Source organism: Netta rufina, assembly GCF_964035555.1.
Source record: "Netta rufina genome assembly, chromosome: 20".
Lineage (NCBI taxonomy): Eukaryota > Metazoa > Chordata > Aves > Anseriformes > Anatidae > Netta > Netta rufina.
The window spans coordinates 8,664,917-8,684,438 of record NC_140144.1 but is presented as its reverse complement, the minus strand read 5'-3'; the positions used below and the strand labels follow the sequence as shown (position 1 = coordinate 8,684,438).

General features: G+C 41.6%; 1 protein-coding gene across 16 annotated transcripts in view; it reads right to left on the bottom strand.

Moving 5' to 3' along the window:
• Positions 1-19,522, bottom strand: part of FNBP1 (formin binding protein 1) — a 96,633-nt gene that overhangs the window by 5,711 nt on the left and 71,400 nt on the right. For 4 of the 16 annotated variants that reach the window (XM_084299211.1, XM_084299199.1, XM_084299212.1 and 1 more), the window contains exons 11-16: positions 15,465-15,566; positions 8,374-8,483; positions 5,600-5,732; positions 4,318-4,439; positions 3,707-3,846; positions 2,684-2,842 (exon numbers count right to left, since the gene is read on the bottom strand). In XM_084299211.1, the coding sequence (XP_084155337.1) occupies positions 2,684-2,842; positions 3,707-3,846; positions 4,318-4,439; positions 5,600-5,732; positions 8,374-8,483; positions 15,465-15,566 (766 nt within the window). Of the gene's footprint in view, position 1; positions 2,843-3,706; positions 3,847-4,317; positions 4,440-5,599; positions 5,733-8,373; positions 8,484-12,088; positions 12,104-15,464; positions 15,567-19,522 lie in introns of those variants that run through there. The other 12 variants (XM_084299201.1, XM_084299202.1, XM_084299204.1 and 9 more) reach the window with 10 other exon arrangements.

Here is a 19,522-nt window from a genome sequence, read left to right as displayed (position 1 = left end):
AAAAAAAAAAAAGGCAAAACAAGATAGACATTACTGTTCTTTTTGCAATAGGGTTTGCTACCAGCCTCTGACTGGAGGTATTGTAAACTTTACAGGCAGCCCTCATGCAAGTATTTGCAGAAACACACAGCCCTAGGCTGGCTTGCATGACGACTATGGTCAGAAGGGTGGCTGCAGCACACGACTTACCTGTCCCATCCATCTCAGGTGCTGTAGCACTACAGCCCTGACAACACAGCTTTCAGCTAACTGGAAAAGCACACCAGCTGCCGAGTGGCTTTTCACAGTGCATTTAACAACCTCATTCTCAGGAACCTGCAGCTCATGACAAGCAAAGCCTCATCATGCAGGCAGGCCTGCAATGCTATCGATTCTGCTGGCTGCAAGAGTCATGAACATGCTCAGTTGGTGGAAATGCTCTTAGCGCTTCACACAACTACATTTAGAGGTACCAGCTGCTCGAGCATCTTTTCAAAAGCAGGAAAGAATTACCAAAGGTTATAAATGCCTTAGCACTTAGTGACATTTTCAGGAAAGCTGTAGCTCCCATTTTAAGTATGCAAGGACTGAGTAAGTCACTTCTACTGATGTATTAATATCAAATGAGAAATATTCAACTTGCAATAAAGTTTGACTTCTAAACACAGCAGCATTTCCCACAAATCTTTATACTGCTACTGTGACATTTTTTTGGAATTTAAAATTTTCAGCAGAGATTTGAGAAAAAAGATGTAAATATTATAGTTAAGTTACATCAGATATTCACACATCCAGTTGATTTTGTTCTTAAAGTCCATCAAAATTAATGGAAAAACTTAAGGGATCAGGAATGCCCCCACTGTTGCTGCAGAAGTGACTGCAACTGTAGCAGCACTCACCTACCCCCAGCACAGACTGCCTGTTTAGGACCATTCAGCTTCATGCTGTAATTTGCATTATACCATTAACAGACTAACATTATCTTCTGGTTGGTATTGTAATGCTCCTGCAATATTCTTTTTTCAGGAGAGTAAGTTAAAGAAAAGTTTCACTGCTCCAGTTAACAGGACTGTGCCAGAATTTGTCACCCTACCCAGAGAGATGCTTTGTTTCATTTCCTATCCAACCCGCTGCTCTGCTCATAAGTAGGTGATTTGCTGTACCTGCCCTCTGATGTGAACCACACCATGTATCTTGGGCACGAGAGCCATGCTCATTCCTTGGGACAGATTTAAATGCCATACTAGCTTAGCTGTTTCAAGCAGCCTACTCCGCTGAAAGCAAATTTCTCCAGCAAAATAATAATACGGCTTTCAACTACTGCCATACACAGAGCAGTCAATCTCCAAAGGAGAAAACACTGAATTATAAGAAGGGGTCTCTCATTCTGTGCTGTCTTGTTCTGAACATGAAGGAAAACGTACGATCCACAGCCGTCTTTCAAAGGTTAACAAAAGCAGACAGAGAGGCGCTAAGCTTTCTGCGCTCTTTTGCATCTCAACTGACTCTGTATTTGCCAACACAAACAAAACTACTGTATGATGGCAAAATACAAGACCCCTGACATTCATCTGCAGCAGACAAGGCACTGCGCTGTTTAATACTGAATCCAGGAACAGCAAACTAATCAAGTTATAGTGCTTGTTTACAGAGAGAGCTCTACTCTCTCCCAACTGTCTGCAAACCCCTGTAAGAATGGTTCAACTTTCTTTTAAATTGGATGAGGCACCTTGCTTCACACCCAGAACTTCAAGGGCTAGGACACACAATAATCTGAAGGGTTAAATGACTAAAAAAATAACTGTTTTGGAACAAATGTCCTGTTTTGGAATAGGATTAAAATAATTTGTGTATTATATTACCAGGCGTTTACATGTTAGCATGTGTTCTAGCCAGTATTTCCCTGTCCGCTCTGCTTGCTTACACAAAAACATCTATTTGTGAGGAGTCAAAAGCAAAAAAGGAAGCAGAAGATAGCCCAGCCTAAACTCAGCATGCCTCCATTGATTGCGTGTGAGCAAAAGATGAAGCCATTTCTTATGGGTCATCTGAAATAACCGTATTTCATCTGAAATAGCAAATACATCCAAAAGGCCATTTTCTGAAATGTATCAAGATGGAAAAGAATAGAGGATCTTCCTTAATGTCAATGATTTAAGGATGACACAGTGCCGTGTAGACACCTGGCAAGATCTCTCCTTGCTCTTCCAAGGAGGCTAACTAAATGATGAACAGCTTTCAATTCAAAAGGTCCACAGAACTCATTAAGCTCTGAAAAGCTACAAGACTGAGATACAAAACAGCAGCTAAATATTTCCTATGTAACGGTTCACTGAACCAGTTTGGAACAATTGACTTGTGAATACCTCTGAGATGCCCCCTGGATATCTAAGGAAAGCCAATAATCATTCCAAACGGCTGTTTCCTGCACTAAGTTGGGTGTGCAATGGCAGTGACAGTTGAATAAGCACCTACTAGGAAAGGCTGCATTTTCCCTCTACCACACTATCCTCCTCTGATCAATAAAAAGCATGTTTTGCGTACAGCATACGGTATTAGTCCACGTACAAAATAATGCACTTTGTGGCATTGTACAGACTTTTAAAAGGCTCTCTCTGCAACGCAGAGCAGTTGCAGGGTTGGGTATCTCTGTGAAAGCAAATAAAGTAATAATAATAATGGTATTAAATATAAGTCATAGCACCTTTGGCATTTTTGTCCAAATAGACTTCAACATACGACGTGGGGACGTAGCCCTCCTCATCTTCATTCCTTCGGATTCGCGTCCACCCGTCACCTTTGTCTTCTTCTATTACATAGAGCATTTCTCCTTCTGCTACAGAAATTGTTCCTTCATTCTGACCTGAAAGACACAATAACATGGATTTTAGGCTACCCTGTGCAATGGGAATCATAGATGGAGTGGGGGATGCTTATGGCATGTAGGGGCAGGGTGCTGACACCTTTTTGTGTCACTGCAGCATGAACAAGAATATATGATTCTGGAGCCAAGAGAGCACGCTCAAAGAACCAGAGAAATGTGATCCTAACATCAGGGTTGCCATAGGAAATGCTATTGCCACCAACAGAGAGAAAGCACCCATGAGCCTCACAAAATTTCGTGTAGCTAATGTCCAGCTTTTACAACTGCTCTATAGCAGTGATCACAGGCCAGAGCGTTTATTTACCACAGGCAGCCTAAAATTACAGGGCAATGTATGTACCACTAAGAACTGACTTCAAATGAGTATCATAATCCTAAATAATGCTACCCTTACACAAATTTCTCCTCGCAGCAGAACTCCCAAACATGTAACATAACAGATTTTTCCACCAGCGGTTTGTATAGTGCTCCTGTGATAATATGATTAGAGCTTACCTCCCAGCAAGCAATCCCAGTCAAAAAATTCTCATGGAGACCTTCAGTAAGTATGGGATAAAGCACACTGAGGGAAGGATATGCCTTAAATAGATAATGTTTTATTCCCTATTTCTCCCTGGCACTATAAGGATGCACAGTTCTAGATATTTTTTTTTCCTTGCTGAGGCCCTGCAAAATGCAAAGGAAATCATTGTCCTGATGCCTCTGCAAAACAGAATCACACCAAAGCCTCACTCAGCCTTTCTTTGCCTACTTAAGTGCTGAAGGGGTTAAACGGATGTTTCCCACTTGTCATAGGAACCAAACAAAACAGTAAGCAAAACAAGAGTAAAAGCTGAGTAATACCTTCAAACGTATAGAGCGCTTTACATGTTCCTATGGTTGGTAGTGGTTCTTCATCATCAAATTCATCATCAAAATCCGTTGCAGGTACTTTCATCTCAGTCTCCTGACTTTGCTCTTCTGTGTAACTGCCATCTGGGCTGCTCAAGAGAGGAAAATACAGAGCAACTATAGCAACCAGCCTCGGGAGCAAAGAGGACGGCTTGTTTACCAGATGCTTAAGGCAAGGTGAGCAACTCGAGCTGGAGCCACTCAGCAATTCCAAAGCGTGCTCAGGACAGGCTGCTACCACTAGCAGCTGTCACAACACAATGGGTAAGACTAGTCATTTTTCTCTTCAGAAGCTGTAAAATATGCCCACCTCACTTGCCTTCACAGCACTGAGCACTGGGGCTATTATAAATTTCATCATACTTAGAAAAGCAGCTGCTCAAATTGGAATCTTCTATATGCTAAAAAGAGTAAGCAAGACTCCCTTCACGGAGTGCCTGCCTTTTGTCTGCTCATCGAATAAACTTCTGAACACTGCAGAGCAACAGCTTTCCTGTTTAAGAAGCTCAGGAAATCAGGTTTAATGTCATTCCAAACAAGTCAGCTCTGTACAGATACTGTACCTCTCCCGGTCCTGTGCGCAGCTGTTTACTGCTGAGGTGTTCTGGGCTTCATACAACCCGCTCTGCCGTCGGGCTTGTTCAGTCCGCATGGGCAGCCTGCCCTCCACCTCGGCCAGCCAGCCCTGCGAAGGAAAAGCAGCGGTCTCACACATCCCCGGTGCTTAGACTCGCAGGGGGACATATGTTGTTTTTACTTTGCTTTGTTATGTTTGACATTCAGACTACGGAACTAAAACCAGATTGTAAATATTTAAAAGTTTTCTTTTGAGTTGCAGTTGTTGGGTATAAATAGATTCTGTATGTTCAACATTTATTAAAACTCATGGTCTTGCCACAAAACACGCTTACTGAAAACTTGATTCTTTTGTGACGCTGGGTGCTGAAAACATCGAGTTAAGAGGAGCAGTTAATAGCTGTTTGGACATGCTGCTGCTCTCGTCACAATAAAGTACGAAGATATGTGGCAGTTTAAGTAGTCTCAATAACATCAGACACGCAGCAGTCTTAGTGACTGCTGAATGCAAGAGGAGTAATCTGGGGAGAAAAAAAGAGCCAGTGATTTTCAAATGGCTAAGCAAGCAACAGATAGTAAAGCCAACGACTGCAAGAAACATCTAAAATTAACGAGCTTTATATTTTTTTATGTTCATAGCCTAGCTTAGAGAGTGAAACCTTTCCTCAGTCCTATAATCCTTCCAGTGTAATTATGATGGGATACACTTATAATTGCTTCTTATATTCTAAATATTTCTCATACTCTTGAGATTTTGCATCTCTAAGAAGCCTTCTGTTAATGGCAGACTGTTCCTTAAAATGTATTTCTTCTGATGGCTTCTGTCTTGCTGTTAAGACTTTAAACAGTACTTCACATTTACGTTCCTCTGATTTTCCACAGACATCTGTAACATGATGCTTCAGATTATTTAATTAAATAAGCATCCAAACCCCTCTGAGCAGTCCAGAGAGTGCTACATTTTCTCTTATTCTCTACTTAGCATAGCTTGTTTTCTGTGGCAAATTAAAGAGCATGCAAGTTGGCTGACAATCACAAGAGATGGTACATATTTATGTTACACAAATAGGCTGAAAGATCTCAATTAACTTAAGTGCTTAAGTAGCACTTCCCCATACATAGGGAGAAAATGCTTCAATACATCTCTATCTAGAAATGCACTGAAGCACCTGCTTAGAATCGAGCATGTGCTGAGCTACTTTCCAGCAAGGCGTATTCACTTAGACCAGCATCACTAATGGACATTTATTCTTGTATCTCTTCCCATACCTCAAATTTCTGAACTTCTAATCGTAGCTTTTCAATGTTCTGTCCGAGTTCTGCTAATCTGTGGTCCACACTTGCTGGATCTCCCATCTGTGGGTTCTTGATATACACATCTTTCATTTTCGTTAAGGCATCTCTGAAAGAGAAGAAAAACAAAGCATATAAATGTTAGTGCACCTGGGGGCAAATCTCTTTCTCTAAACGAGGGAAAGCAAAAGGATAATAGACTGCCTTTTCTTTACTCTGTGGTTCAAGTCTTATCTGTTAAAATGGTAATGGGGAACATCCAGACAGGGACTTTTGTCTTGTACAGAACCAACCATCAAAAAGTGACAGCAAAATCACTCACCAAAAGAATTCACATTGTCAGAGGTGGAAGGAAAAAAAAAAAAAGCATGAGTGTGTGATACCTTTACCTACAAGGTAATGAGAGGCACTGTCCACAAGCCTATCTCTTCAGTCCTTACATTAAAAGGAGCTTCTTACTCTACAACCAGCAGAGGGTTTTTTACATGAGCAAGGCTGGCAGCTGGAACATCACCAGAGAACCGTTTGGCCACACAGATGTACTGCACTGCTACAAGCACACACTGCATTGAGACCAAATGACTCAAGCTCCATGTGGCCCACATGAAGAACCTCAGCAGAGATGTGACTGGACGCTTGGATAATTGCCTTTTGCAAGACAAAAGAATGAATTTGGTATTGACTTTTAGCCTGACACACTGTTTTACTTAGTACTATGATTTCCACTTGCCAGCCCAAAGGGTGGGGTGGCAATCTCGAGGGGGTACAACAAACAATTGCATCATTCTCCTCCATCACAGGCTGAAATCCAATTGAGAAGCTAGGACGAAGAGCTGGACATGGACGTATTAATAACAAAAACGGAGTGATAACCAGGAATTCCTACCTTGCTTGTTGGATTTTGTCCTTTGCAATGCAAATCATTTGTAAGATATTTATTTCACACTGCTTAAAATGAAGCGAAATCCAGATGGTTTGCATGTGTCACAGCATAGCAACAGATGGACCTTAGGCCACATAATGCGACCCTGCATCCTGTTAAGTTATACATTATTTTTACTAGACTGTTTCTGGGGGCTGTGTTTCATATCAACCCAGATGCCAAATGCCTTGGGTTTCAGAGTTGTTAATTTTAGGGCCTACTCTGATGAATTTACCAACATGAATGTAGTACATGCATGAGATCCCTTAGGGAAGCCTGCGGAGCTTTCACTGACATCAATGTGCTGCCTTTGACGTGAGGCAAGCTGAAGCTGAACTTAAGGAAAAAAGTTATCTGCATGATGAACGTTTCAGAGCTGAGAGATGGCTGACTTACGAGCCAATTTCCTGTATTACTGGCACAGCTATTCGGCTTTTCTCTAGGCATTACTTGGGGGGAGAAAGGTTAATGTCAGTCCCACGACTCAAGTTAACACTCTTTATATTTTAGAGTTTCCCACCAAACTCTTGACAATTGCAATCCTGTGCCTGCTTTTGCTTTGTGTGTAGAGAAAATGAGAAAAAGAGTGGGTGGCAAGGAAGCGGGACTGCTCTGTGGTTGAAGCCCTAAGGGACAATATTGCAAACCTATGAGTCATGATGATTTTAATTTTTTTAACTCTTGCTCAACTGCTGGTGCTACTTCCTCAATCATATACTATCTTCATTTTAAAATCGCTTCATTCTGCTCTGATTTCATATCAGGTTTTAATATTGGGTTACCTCAGAATCAATACAGAGCAGAAAGGAAAGTACATACAGAAACAAACGTTAAGTTATCACAGAGGGAAAAATGCTATAGAAGTAATATAACCATGTGCAGTCTTCCTTTCTCTTTTATGATATAAAAGGTAAAAGAGATAGTCTGGGTTACCAAACCAACGTAAATAGGATCTTCAAAGCAAAACAGCAGAAAACATAGTCATATCTTTGCAAATGCAAAGCAGTATTTTGGGATGGATTAATACCAGTGAGGCTGAGTCTTAAAATCATTCAGAGAAGAAAAAATTTGTCTCCTACAAACAGAGCATGCTGAATCTTTAATGCAACTGCAGGAGCCAGAATACCAGCAATCACTGGAAGCAACAAATACAAGCTGCCAGAATCAATAAAAAGTGTGTAACTAAAATGGTCTTGTTCTCAACCACAATGATAAACAAAGCCCTGTAGAGAAAACATCCACAAAAGCACAGGACTCATCTTTTCTGCTTCCAGGAAATGTATGCTACAGACCAGAGTAGCAGACCAATCAATCTGCACTTCTGACGATGTTATCATGCTCATAAAGCCTCTTTTATTGGGATCTACCCGTGCCCACCTTTGCCCATCATATGTTTATAGCTGATCTGCTAAGTGCTGAGAGGTCTGATTGTGCTCCTGATTGAGAATGTACTTACACCCTGTACTTACCTAAAATAAACAAACAAACAAAACAGAAACCACACCGCCATCACCCACCCCCAGTACCAGATCACATCAGCCAAAAACTGTGTACAAAAATTGTGTATCTAACACTGATCTTTGTCTAGATCGTGACTAAACTGCTACTACTCTGCTGCAAAGAGCCAAGACAGAATCTCCACAAAGAAGGAAAAATTGTTTGCAGTTATTGCATATCTAATTCCCATTTTTCTCAATATGTAACCTCTGTGCCTTTTCTTGGAACAGCACCTTAGAAAACCCTAGAACCTTGCTCTTACTTTTCAGATGTTTCAGGTCTGTTGTATAAGACCACCTACTTCATTTTTCATTGGGGGGCGTTGGCTTACCTTTGATCCATTTCCTTCTGAATGTCTTTGTTTAGTTCATCGACTTTCTGCTGAAGCTTCTTTCTTCTTTGCTCAGGTGGGAGATTGCTGAAGTCTTCTGGCCCAGCTCCCTGCAGAGTGGAATGGGGGAAAAAAGAAAAAGTCAGGATCTAAAAGAATCATTTCAGGATTGCATTTTGACAATATCTCACAAAAATCTGTGAAAAAACACAACGAATGGTCTGAAGCATTGTTATTGCTTGTACTAGTACTTATCAGTCCCTAAATGGCTAGGAATCTGAGTGCCTAACTACTAATCCCTGGACCTCGTCCCACTTTCCTACCAAATGGCTATTGGAGATCAGCAACTAAACAATGCCAGAATTCAATGGCAAAGCTGAAAACCCATTTTTATCCACATTTAATAGCAGATTTTAACAGAGTTCCAGTCTAATGGAAAGTTTGTTATCCCTGTCTTTCCCTACTCTTCTACAGACAGCAACCCTTTCAAGCAGTCGCTAGCTTCTTCTACTCCTGTGTTATAGTCATGTTTTGTGCCCACTACTAATTGCTGGCTTGCTCTACATAGTCTGAGGGTTGGTCCAATGTGCTTAACTTATGTCAGGACTCTCCTGAACACAGGAAGGTAACAGAAGCACTTAATCCGGGGTTATACAATTTAAGAGCACGTTGCACACTCTCTGGAATCCACGTTTCACGTCCAAGCCTCAGTATTTCCTTTCTTACTTCTATTGGCATAGGAATCAGGAATTTTATCAAAGCCACTTCAAATAGACTGAAGCCATAACTCAAGGAAAAAAATGGAAGACCACAGTGGTTTCCCTTGTGTGATTCTACTTAAAACTCCCCTTTTCTGCCCTCAGACTGCTATGGCTATTCTTGATTGTCCCAATTTGATATTGCAGGTAGACTTGCATACAATGTGCCCACACTATTTTCATCAAAGTACCAACAGTTTTGGGCTTTTAAGAAGGCAAGGAGGAAAGTTTGGGTGAGCTATAACAAACACATGTCAATGATAACTAGCTGCATTGTCAAAGAATGAGTTTCTTTCATGTAATCTACAGTTTACAGAATCACAGAATTTGTAACGGTTTTTCATGTCTTGGTTTCTGCTCATTCCACATGCCATTTCTAAGAGGGAATACTGGCATGTGCGAGACAGAAGGGGAAAAACCACAAAGCTGAGTAATGCAATTCAATAGCTCAGGAGCTTACTGAAAGCTGGTGAGTGAAGTTACAATATTAGTTTTACTCAAATGCCAAATGTTTCTCTGAGAGGAAAGTGGTTTAGTGGACACTTGGCCACAAAAGCTGCCCATCAGACCCCTTCGGCTCTGCACTGAGTGTGCCCTCTGAGACAGGGCACTCTCTTCTGCGTTCACAAGACATGCTATCTATAAAGAAAGCCTGCAGGTGTCAGAGGGATGGAGAACTACAGAGAGGTAATCTCCTCCTCTTCTGCTCTAGTAATTGCAAGAAAGCAGAGCAGAGCCTAATGAAATGTTCAGTATAAGACAGCACATGCAGCTAAATCAAAGCCTGATCTTCTGTGTAACAAACTCTTAAAATTCCATTTTATGATACAATGGGAAAGCAAATTTAAAATAAATGAGGGAAACTAAATAAGTTGGACTCATTCTAAAACTTGCGTCATTTGCAGTCCTTGCAGTTCCGAATTACTGCTCATGGTACAGGAAAGCTGTATTTTAATTAGTTCTTTAATGTTGATAGCATTTTGCTTCATAGTAACCCCCCCCCCATCACATTAACTGTAAAATATATTAAAACAGTCTAATCTGCACACTAAAGCCATGCATATGTTTTTAAGGCAAAGCATCTGGATATAGCTTCATAAATGAGTAGTTAAAAGAAAGGTTTTTAAGATGTTCTACTCAATTCTATCCATAAGAGACAGAGATGCTTGAAAATATCCCCTGTTATACTAGATTTAGTCAAACCAACTTGGAAAAGCTTTTTTTATTTTTGATTCTTTGCTTCAACCTCACTCAAAAGCTCCAGGCTGGGCTAAATTCCGTATCTGTGCTGACAATGCTTCAGACCAAAGCACTAGTGTCGCGTGGGAACGCATGCCTGAGAGCAGGTGAACTCACTGAGACTGGATTCCGTGCTTGGTAACTTCCCACCAGAACAGAAGCTACAGATCCTCTTCTAGCAGAAAAGAGTCAAGGAGCAGTTTTTGCACATGCTGGGCACATTTCATGCTCTCAAGCAAAAGACGCCTGGGCTATCTCTTTAGTAGTAAGCACTGCCTGTGTTTTCTAGAAACGCACATCTTTTTGGTTTGTGTAGTTCTTGGGGAAAGGCCAGGTCAGCCATTTGTTTGGGGAGGCTGTGTTCCTACTCACTAGGGCTTGGCTCGGCTACACAGCACGCTGACTTTGTGGCCAGGAAAACAACAAATGGAAATTCTTGGTATAAACCCTTTGGGCTAACAGGCCAGCGGATGGCAACAGCCAAAAGAACAAGGTTTGCAAGTAAGCTAGGGATCTCCATCATCCCTCAGGCCTACCACAGGTCTTCAGGGAAGCAATATTGCAGTGAAGCCAAAGCGAGTCGCTGTGGTGCACAGTGCAGCAGCAGGGCTTGAAACCTCCAGAGACATACCAGAGCTACAGCAGGCAGCTCTCAGCGCACAGCCCTTTCCTCAGAATAAGCTGCTACGAACAGAACAGGTCCAAAATGATGCATCCATGAACAAGGTGTGTGCAGGGAGGAGAGAAGTAAGAGGCAGAGTGCACCTAAAGGCACCGATTGGTGAGGAACAAGAAAACTTTGAAGCTAATGCAGTTCAGGAGCTACTGGGGATCCTCGGAAGCTCCCTGAAATTGCAACCAGTCATTTGTGGCTCCGGCATGCTTGCACCAAGTGGGTCAGCAAACCAGTCGCATTCCCCTTGTGACTGGAATCATCAAAGGCAAAAGGAATCTCCACAAGCTATCAGGAACATCAAGGCGTGGAATATCTCAAGCAGTACAGTACCTTGAATGTAAAGCTGAGCACCCAATTTGCTTTCCCCATGAGGCTCACCCGTTCCCTTTCCAACCCAGTAACATTAGCTTACCGTAGTTCAAGCAACCTTCGCAGCTGCATCCGAGATAGAATTTAGGATTTGTACACGTAATTTGCAAGTTCAAATCAGACTGAGTTAACCTTGTTGGTTAAGGTTTACAGAACTGTAATTAATATCATTATTAGTTATTCGGAAGGACTACATAGGGCTGTAAAATGTAGGCGGTGATGCAGATTTCCAGTAATACCTGGACACAGAAAGTAAACTTGGCAGCTATGTTCCAGTTAAACAAAATGCATGCATTTCTCTCTGAAAAGGGTCCAAATATGGACACCTTTATTTCTTTTAATGTTTTAATTTATACTTATACAGTAGCAGAATTACTTGATACTGTTTTTCTACATTTTCGTAGCCCTGGATTACAAAAATGAAAGCTAAACTAGATATTAGAGTTAATTTTTTTTAGCAACTTATTAGAAAGACTGAGTTCCGATCACCTCTATTAGACTCCAGACCTGTGTATTCAGAGTTATCTGATAAACATCAAAAAAAAAAAAGCAAACACAAAGAAGAAACAAATTTAACAATTTCAGTGTCATGTCACATGTGGCACAGTGCACATTAACACACACAGAAAATTGTGATTAAAACACAGGACAGGCATGCTGTAAATGTGCTTACCAGCTTGAGAGAAAGCTTCATGTAAAAATTGGAGAGATACAGGGTGGGGGGAAAAAGAGAAAAAACAACAGTGCATCAGTAGAAGAGGAACTTTTCCAGGCTGACGTTACAATACAATGACACATACTCCCCTTGCTGTTGGAACGCAAAATGGGTAACGCTAACAGATCTGTGCAAAAGTTCACAAGAGGGCCCAGCATTACCAGCCAGCTGCCATTTCCTCGCCAGGAGCAGGGATGGAAGTGTTTGTTGTACCTCTGTACGTGTGCTTCGGTACTGCAGGTGAAAATCTGCCCTGGCCTGGCTCATTTACAGCAGCTACCACAGTGATTCTCTCATTAACTCAACAACTTTGAAGTGGAAAAAGCCCTCTGAGCTTGCAAATGTATGCAAGTGGCTTTAGATCAAAAATGTTGAAATGCAGTCACAAGCATCAGCTGCTTTATGCAAGAGAAGGGGATGATGACACCTGGCCAAAATGCCATGAAGAGGCAAGGTGCTATTGCTCAGCCTCCTGCAGCACGGTGCCATCTCCAGGCACTTCCAGGAGCCAGAGCCTCGCTGTCAGGCCCGTGGCCAAATATGCCTATTTACTGGGGACAGTGCCATCCGGGCAGTCCTTTAAGCCGTTTCATGTTCTTGAACAATTCAAACACAGACACTCATCATCTCAAATTTATTTTGGCCACACGGTCAGACAAGGTCAGGACCAAGAACAAGGAAAAAAAAGAATCCCTTCTCTTTATACCAAATCGATTCAATGACAGCCCAGTACCACATTATTCAAGCCCCTTAAATGATTTACATGATCTAATTTTTCAAAGGTTAACACGTTTCCTGGTACAGAGCCAAAACGTTATCTTTTACTTACTCTGGGAAAGAAAAGAGACTGCAAAAAGTGAAGTGTACACGCTTAAAAAGCCTACACAGCAGCACAGCTCGCCTCTGTCCTACATCACTTACACGTCCAGCTCTCAACAGTGCTGCAGGGCCTCAAAGTGACAGGTGGACAAATGTGCTTGGGCAGGCGACCACCAAAATTACCAAAGCCCTCTTCCAGTGTTGCAAGATGTTATGACAGCTGCTATTCGTGACGTTTTCCAAGAGATAGGGAGCCTCAGTGTCACAGCGCCTTTCTGCTCTATGCCAAGGAGCACAAGCTGACTGCTATTCAAGATACAAACCCAGATTTGAAAGGGAAAATCAAACCTGCGTCCAGCCTCCTCTTCCAGTAACCTGCACTGTGACTGTGCTACCAGATCTCTGGGGACAGTCGTGAAATGCTCAATCCATGCAACAAACTGAAGTGCATAAATGTGTGTGCTGTATGTTAAAGACAGCTGAAAAGTGAAAATAAGGAAATGCCGCTTGCTCTAGGTGACGAGCATATCGTCAGACTTCTGCACGTTCTTTTCAAGAGTTCTCTGTGATTATTACCACTGATAGCTCCCAGATATGGTGCTCTCAGAATCAGATGCTCCATTTTTTATTTTTTATTTTGTATTTTTTTTAGCAGGAGCACAGTTTTTTCGGGTTGGATTTAAGATAAAGGTGGCTCTACATCTATGGTGTTTTTGACAGCATGCCTACCAAACACAGGATTTTCAAATAGAATAATTATCACTAGTTAGAATTTATACAGTGATATACACCAACCATTCAAGGAAAATATACGGTCTTAAAATAAATAGTGAAATCTTCCCTTTGAACTGACAACGCAGCAGTTAAACTTCCCTCTGAAGTTCATTCTTCTAGTACGTAAACACTTGACAATCACAGTACAGTGAAGAAATTTACTCTCTTAGCTAAGAGGCCACTGAAAAACCAAACACAACTAATCCATTTGAGAGAATAAATCACAGAAGAAGAGAAAATGAGCTAAAATGTGTTGCTGAAGAAATTCAGCGGAGGCAGCTTTGGTTTGCGTAATTGCTTTAGCGTTCCTGTGAACTTTAGCATAGACGTGATCAGCACAAACTGAGATCCTCGTACATAGAGATACAGACAAGACTTATGGTGCGGAAGAAATATTTACCTATGAAGCGCTCTATCAAAGGCACAAATGTAGGCTACATGCGCTAGTTTCTACACACTACTCACTCTAAAGGCACTACGCTACTGCGAGGAACCATCTGCATCAAGACTAGTCTTTCGCTGTGAATTCAGCAAATTTGAAAGTGATTACAGACACTGTATGCCAAATTCGTACACTGTTAAGTATGACAAAAATAGAGAACTTATTAAAAGCATTTCCAAAAAGACCACATCGGGGCTTGTTACAACCAGTACAAATAACAAAGCAGCTCATGGACTGAAAACAGTGAAATGCTGAAATACGTCATAGTCCGTTTTCCATTTTTGAAATGCATTGGTGATTTTACATGACAGCGATTCAATTGCCATAAGCAAATATAAGCAGACAAAATAAATCTGCATTAAACATTCACTAAATAATTACTTTTGCCCACTCAGTTGGGTTTTCAAAGCTAGAAACTTGCTTACAGCTCCTGGAAGAACCGGAGCATTTTTCCCTCCAAACGATCAAATAAATTGCGTTGCTATAAAATACACAAATCTGTTTCAAGATGTCAATTTAAACCACGTCTAGCTTAGTCTTGCAGGGAAAAGATGAAGAGCCTAAGAGCCACAAGCTTCAATAACACATGAGAGCATGAAAGCCAGCAAGTCCATGTGTTATTGGACAGTCACAGACACTAACCTCACTTACAAAAAAACAGGGTTGAAATAAAGCACTGCGCTTCCTAGAGGAAATTTTCTTTTTTTTAGTGCTCCTGTAGCAATCTGCCCTATACAATGCTTTATCTGGGTATCAGATTTAGAGGTCACAAGTACCGATTCCATGAACTATCATTAGAGAGAGCTCAGGGAAGCTTCAGAAAGCTTTTCAGAGCACTCTACCACCAAGGCAGAGAACGTGTCACCGCACTGCTGTGAATCAGGGGTTGGCTCCTGCTGGTCCAGACTGCACTCATAAAATAATTCAGAATAAACGCATGGAACCCACCTGTAGTTCTTTTTACCCAGAACAACTGAGTTGTAAAAGCAGGTTGGGTAAGCCTACAAGCTTAACCAATTTATTTTTTTTTTAGTTATTTCTTTTACAGCCACGCACACTTTAAGCGGTTCCCACTGTAGTCTGAATTTCACAGGTCCAGCTGCTTTAATTCTGCCAATTTCAGCATTTCCAGGACTAGCAGACAAATCTTCCTGCACACAACACAGTAAGCTGCAACTTGCCTCTCACCAAGGCTGCAGTTTGCCATTTATCTTTGACAAAGCACATTTCCAAAGCACACTCTAGCGGCGTTGTAAGTGGGGTTAGCGACTGTGCAGCGACGGTATGGGCTGATCACACCATACGCGGACTTACAACATATTCCCTAGCCTCAATGGCACACGTGGGTGTCCCTAAAGTCCTCTTCATGAGTTCTTTGTGAAAATACAAAGACTGTGTCTGCTGGTGAGTCAGCAAAAGAAAACACATCCGTTACGGTGGAGACTAGCACAGCACCTGCGTTTACTGCTTCTACAGCAAAAGACAGCTTGGCGCTTAACGAACCTTTAAGTGCAAAGTGGAAGCTTGTTAGATACTAGGTGAGTATTAGTAGGGTTTAGCACTCTCATAACATTTACATCTCATATTGGTCAGAAAACATCTCTGCTGGAATAAACCACGGCTTTACCGACCCCACCCACCCAACACCCGGCTCTCGGCAGACACACACACACACACTTGCATACAATAATGAGTATTCCTACAGGCGGGGAGCACAGCAGGTGGAAAGGGGTGGTTTGGGTTTGTTTGCTGTTTCTGCTCACTCACAGAACAAACCAAGTAACAGTCACTCAGGCTGGGGGAAGAGGGCGCAGGGCATCACACAGGCAGGACAAGGTGGTAAGGGGAAACGGTAACTGGTGCAATGGAAATCAAACGCCATCGTAATGAAGTCAACAACTTCCACTAAGAAGGAAACCACAAAAATCCCTCCACTGTGCCTTACAGGGCTGCCGGGAGACTAGGGCTTGGGTAGCGACAGCAGGATCTGCATCCCAACTCCCAGCCCCATCTTCTGCTTACTCCCAGCCCAGTCTCTGAGCGAAGAGAGGAAAAGCAAACCAGCACAGTGGCACGCGGCAGCTCGAAGGTGTAAGTTCTACCCCTGGATTTTGTTAGTTCAGAAGTATTGCTCTTTAAATAAAGGTGCTGATGTTACTGCCGGTATAGCAATAAAAGAAAAGAACACAAAATTAACATCAACTAGCAGAGTACCGAGTTTTCTTTGTCCTCAAAATGGAATTAGAAAAAGCAGAGCAAGCATAAATGAAATTATGACTTATGTAAGTGGTTCCTCATTTTTGTACTCTTCTGGCTTTAACTTCCCTAAAGAAACAGAGTTGATTTTAAGCACTATACTTTTTTTTTTTTTTTTTTAACCATCTTTTTAAAGTGTTATTAAAAACAGCACTGAAAAACTCTGCTTAGAAGACTTTTTTCCCCTCCTCTTCTAGTTCTGATCCATGGCAAATGCTGTAACAATTTTACATTATCCACTACAGTGGGCATTTCTGCTGTTGGGGTTGGAAGAAACTTTAAAGAAAATAGGAAAACATGATTAGAAAACCACAGACACTGACAAGAGTCAGCACCTTTTTTTTTTTTTTTTTGTCCTCCCCCCTTTTTTTTTTTTTTTAAACAAAGAGGCTAGGGTTTTGTATTGACAGTGACCACTGATACTGGTAGAGGTACCTCTACATTAACCTTGCATCTGTTCTAAATTGCCCAGGCATCTGTTTCCTTCCATGAAAACAAGATTCACTGGATTTTTAGTTTAGAAGCAAAATTAAAACCAGACAGGGCACAGGACATATCATTACTAATTACATAATTCATTTTAACAGTCACCAGTGATTTTTCTGCTTTAGTTTTGTAATTTCTCTTTCCAAATGCAACATAAGATGCTAACCCAGAACTTCTAAAGGAAATTAATAAAACATGCTGCCTCTCCAGACACATTCAGATCTCAAAGACTTCATGGAGGAATTGTATGGGAATCCATTCCCTCCCATTTCAAGAATCAATTACAACACGCAGTTCTGCTGCTTGCATTTATCCTGCTAAGCTTTTGTTATCTACTGGGCCTGCTCACAATAAGTAGTTCCTTTCCATGCACTTCTTCCTTAAACTAGTGCAAAAAAGGAGTTTCCTCTGAAATAAACAAATTGTTACACTGCCTTTTGTAGGAGCTAACAGCTCAGTTTATCCACAAAGCCAGGAAGGACCTGACATGGTCCCAGGACACGTACCTAGGGACATGGTTTAGTGGGTAATACTGGTGGTAGGGGGTGGCTGGACCAGATGGTCCTGGAGGGCTTTTCCAGCCTTAATGATGCTATGATTCCATGACCCGCTTCTTGACAATTTGCTTGAATAATCTACGATAATTTTAATTACCTAAATGCTGAAAATCTCCTGTGGCCACCTTTACTGCAAGGTGTCTGGCTAGAGTGGCATTTTGCCTCTGAACACAACCAGCAGTGCAGAGACAATTTTCAAAGCAAATGAAATTCTTCAGTGTCCAAAGCCAAGCACCCATAACGTTGTGCTGTCCTCTTGGTTCCCTGTGTGACCTTTCCAGAAGTTGCTTCACTCCCATGTATCTGTACAGGTGAAACATTCTGTGCAGAGAGCTTCTCCCCACCTCCTCATCTGATTTCTCTGATAAGGTCACAATCCAGTATTTGCAACATTACTGCTCGTGAGCAAAATTCAGATGTCCTTGGATTTGGCAGTAGGACAAGAAGATGGAGAGGAGCTGAGAAAAGGATATCTTACAAAATGTAACAGTGTAAAAGCAGAATTAACAGTATTATCTAGCTATGCTGAATATAAACGGGCCACATCAGAGCTCTCAGATGAAACAAATGCCAACAACTCGTTTTTCATCTCATAAACAAACAGGATTGGGGGGAGAGGATTGTCTTTTTTTTGCCTGGTTAGAATTTTATTTCTGAAGATCACAAAGCACTTTCTTGACCTTTTAGCCTGAAAGCCCAAATCACCAAGGACCTTTGATACGTGAACTTTACAAATTCTCCAGTCAGACAGAGCAAGCTGCCAGGTCTCAGCAGCTCCTCCTGCTCTGTGTTTCTAGACGCACTCAGTGGCCTGAATTTGCCCCTCTAGAAAAAGCTACAAAGACCTGAATGCTGGCCACCAACTTTGTTGGATGAGTCAGGCAGGAAAACCATTTAGATACAAACATCCTGGTAGCAAACAGGGGAAGGAAACAAAACCGGAGACCTTCGCAAAAGGTTCAAATCAAGATTTAGCAAGAGCCGCCTTTTTCACATTTTTAATGAACTTGTCAGCAGAAATTAGAGGGACTCCAGAGAAAGCTAGAGGAAAATATTCTCATCATTTCACTTTTCACACAAACCAGTGTAAAACAAAGCATGCTTAAGACTCGCTTGCACTTCCCAGATAACACATGTTGGCATTTCTTCAGGCTAATATTAAAAGCAACTACTCATAATTGCTTACATGGCCAAATACTCACTAAAGAAGAATTTGTACATTTGAAATATGAGCTGGTGAATTGCCCGGGGACCCGTAAACTAGCATTTCTAACTTGAATTAGAAATATTCCACATTATTTCAAATCATCTGTTCGGTGAACGGCACTACTGGAGGACTAAACTCCCACCTTCAGCAGGGCCTTACTGGCTCAAGCATCTCAGGACCACCAGAAGCCAGCCCACCATGGCAGTGCCATGAAGACAGCCACTGCCAGCACACCCTGCAAGCCTGCTGGTACAGAAGCAGAACTGAAAGACTGTTTTCCCCCCTTAAAATCTACCCAGAAGAGATGCTCTGAGCCAAACTGCAACTGAGGGGAGGGAAGGAGGTACGCTTATAGAACCTGCCCTAGGACAAGTTGGAAACTTCCCGCTTCCCCAGTGACAAGCACCAGAAAAGGGTTAGGGTTTTTTCGTTGTTTTTTTTTTTTTTTTTTTTTTTTTTGATTCTAGCCTGAATACATCATTAAACAATTCCTTAGAAAAGAACCAAAAACTGCTTTTTTTTTTTTTTTTTTTTTTTTAAAGTGTCCTGTCTAACCAGATGAGACAGAATACTGTTTACGACAGTGTTTTCAATTCTCTGTGACTAACCACTGAAGTTCCCCACTGAAATCATCTCTACTTTTATACCGCTCCAGCCTTCATCCCTAAATGTCAGTGCAGTCCCTGGAGCAGAATTTGGGCTTTTTAATATAGTTACTTCCTTGCTGTTAAAAAGTGTTTTAGACCAGGCTGTAAGATATTGAACTGTTGTGTCTCCTTCCTGTAATTTTTGTAACAATGATTTTAAAACCCTTAACCCAGGAGCCAAAGCAATACTGCACTAGCAACTTC